Genomic DNA, 817 nt, shown 5'->3' on the forward strand with positions numbered 1-817 from the left:
ACCCTGGTGTCCTGAGCACTGCCTTATAGTCCTGAGCGCCCCCTGGCGGTTCTAAGAGCCTCCTGGTGTCCTGAGCGCCCCCTGGTGGTTCTGAGAGTTCCCTGTTCTCTTGAGCTAACCCTGGTATCCTGAGCATTGCCTTATAGCCCTGAGCGCCCCCTGCTGGTTCTGAGAGCCTCCTGGAGTCCTGAGCGCCCCCTGGTGGTTCTGAGAGCCTCCTGGTGGTTCTGAGCGCCCCCTGGTGGTTCTGAGCACTGCCTTATAGCCCTGAGCGCCCCCTGCTGGTTCTGAGAGCCTCCTGGTGTCCTGAGCGCCCCCTGGTGGTTCTGAGCGCCTCCTGGTGGTTCTGAGCGCCCCCTGGTGGTTCTGAGAGCCTCCTGGTGCGCTGAGGGCCCCCTGGTGGTTCTGAGAGCCTCCTGGTGTCTTGTGCGCCCCCTGGTGGTTCTGAGTGTTCCCTGCTATCCTGAGCTAACCCTGGTGTCCTGAGCACTCTCTTGTAGTCCTGAGCGCCCCCTGGTGGTTCTGAGAGCCTCCTGGTGTCCTGAGCGAGCTGTTGTCCTGAGCACCCCTGGTGGTTATGATTGGCCCTTGGTGTCCTGAGCGCCCTGTGATGGTTCTGAGAGTCCCCTGGTGTCCTGAGCACCCGCTGCTGGTTGTCAGTGCCCCCAGTGTAACTTGAGCAGAAGTAATGATTAACCTGCAGAAGTTACTTTGCTATGAGTCCTCCATACCATCTTACCCAGCAGAATAGATTTTCCTTGCTTTCAGCTGCTGGCTCTTTTATTTTAAATATTAATTTATTTACTATTATTTTATT

At 56.9% G+C, this 817-nt stretch overlaps 1 protein-coding gene across 1 annotated transcript in view; it reads right to left on the reverse strand.

Moving 5' to 3' along the window:
* LOC105548687 overlaps positions 1 to 136 on the reverse strand; it is a 34,305-nt gene extending 34,169 nt beyond the window's left edge. The window contains 1 exon segment of the mRNA XM_011992852.1: positions 3 to 136. Within this exon segment, the coding sequence (XP_011848242.1) occupies positions 3 to 136 (134 nt within the window).
* Between the last annotated feature and the right edge of the window lie 681 nt (positions 137 to 817).

This window comes from Mandrillus leucophaeus, unplaced genomic scaffold, assembly GCF_000951045.1.
Source record: "Mandrillus leucophaeus isolate KB7577 unplaced genomic scaffold, Mleu.le_1.0 Scaffold1108, whole genome shotgun sequence".
In the NCBI taxonomy this organism is placed as follows: Eukaryota; Metazoa; Chordata; class Mammalia; order Primates; family Cercopithecidae; genus Mandrillus; species Mandrillus leucophaeus.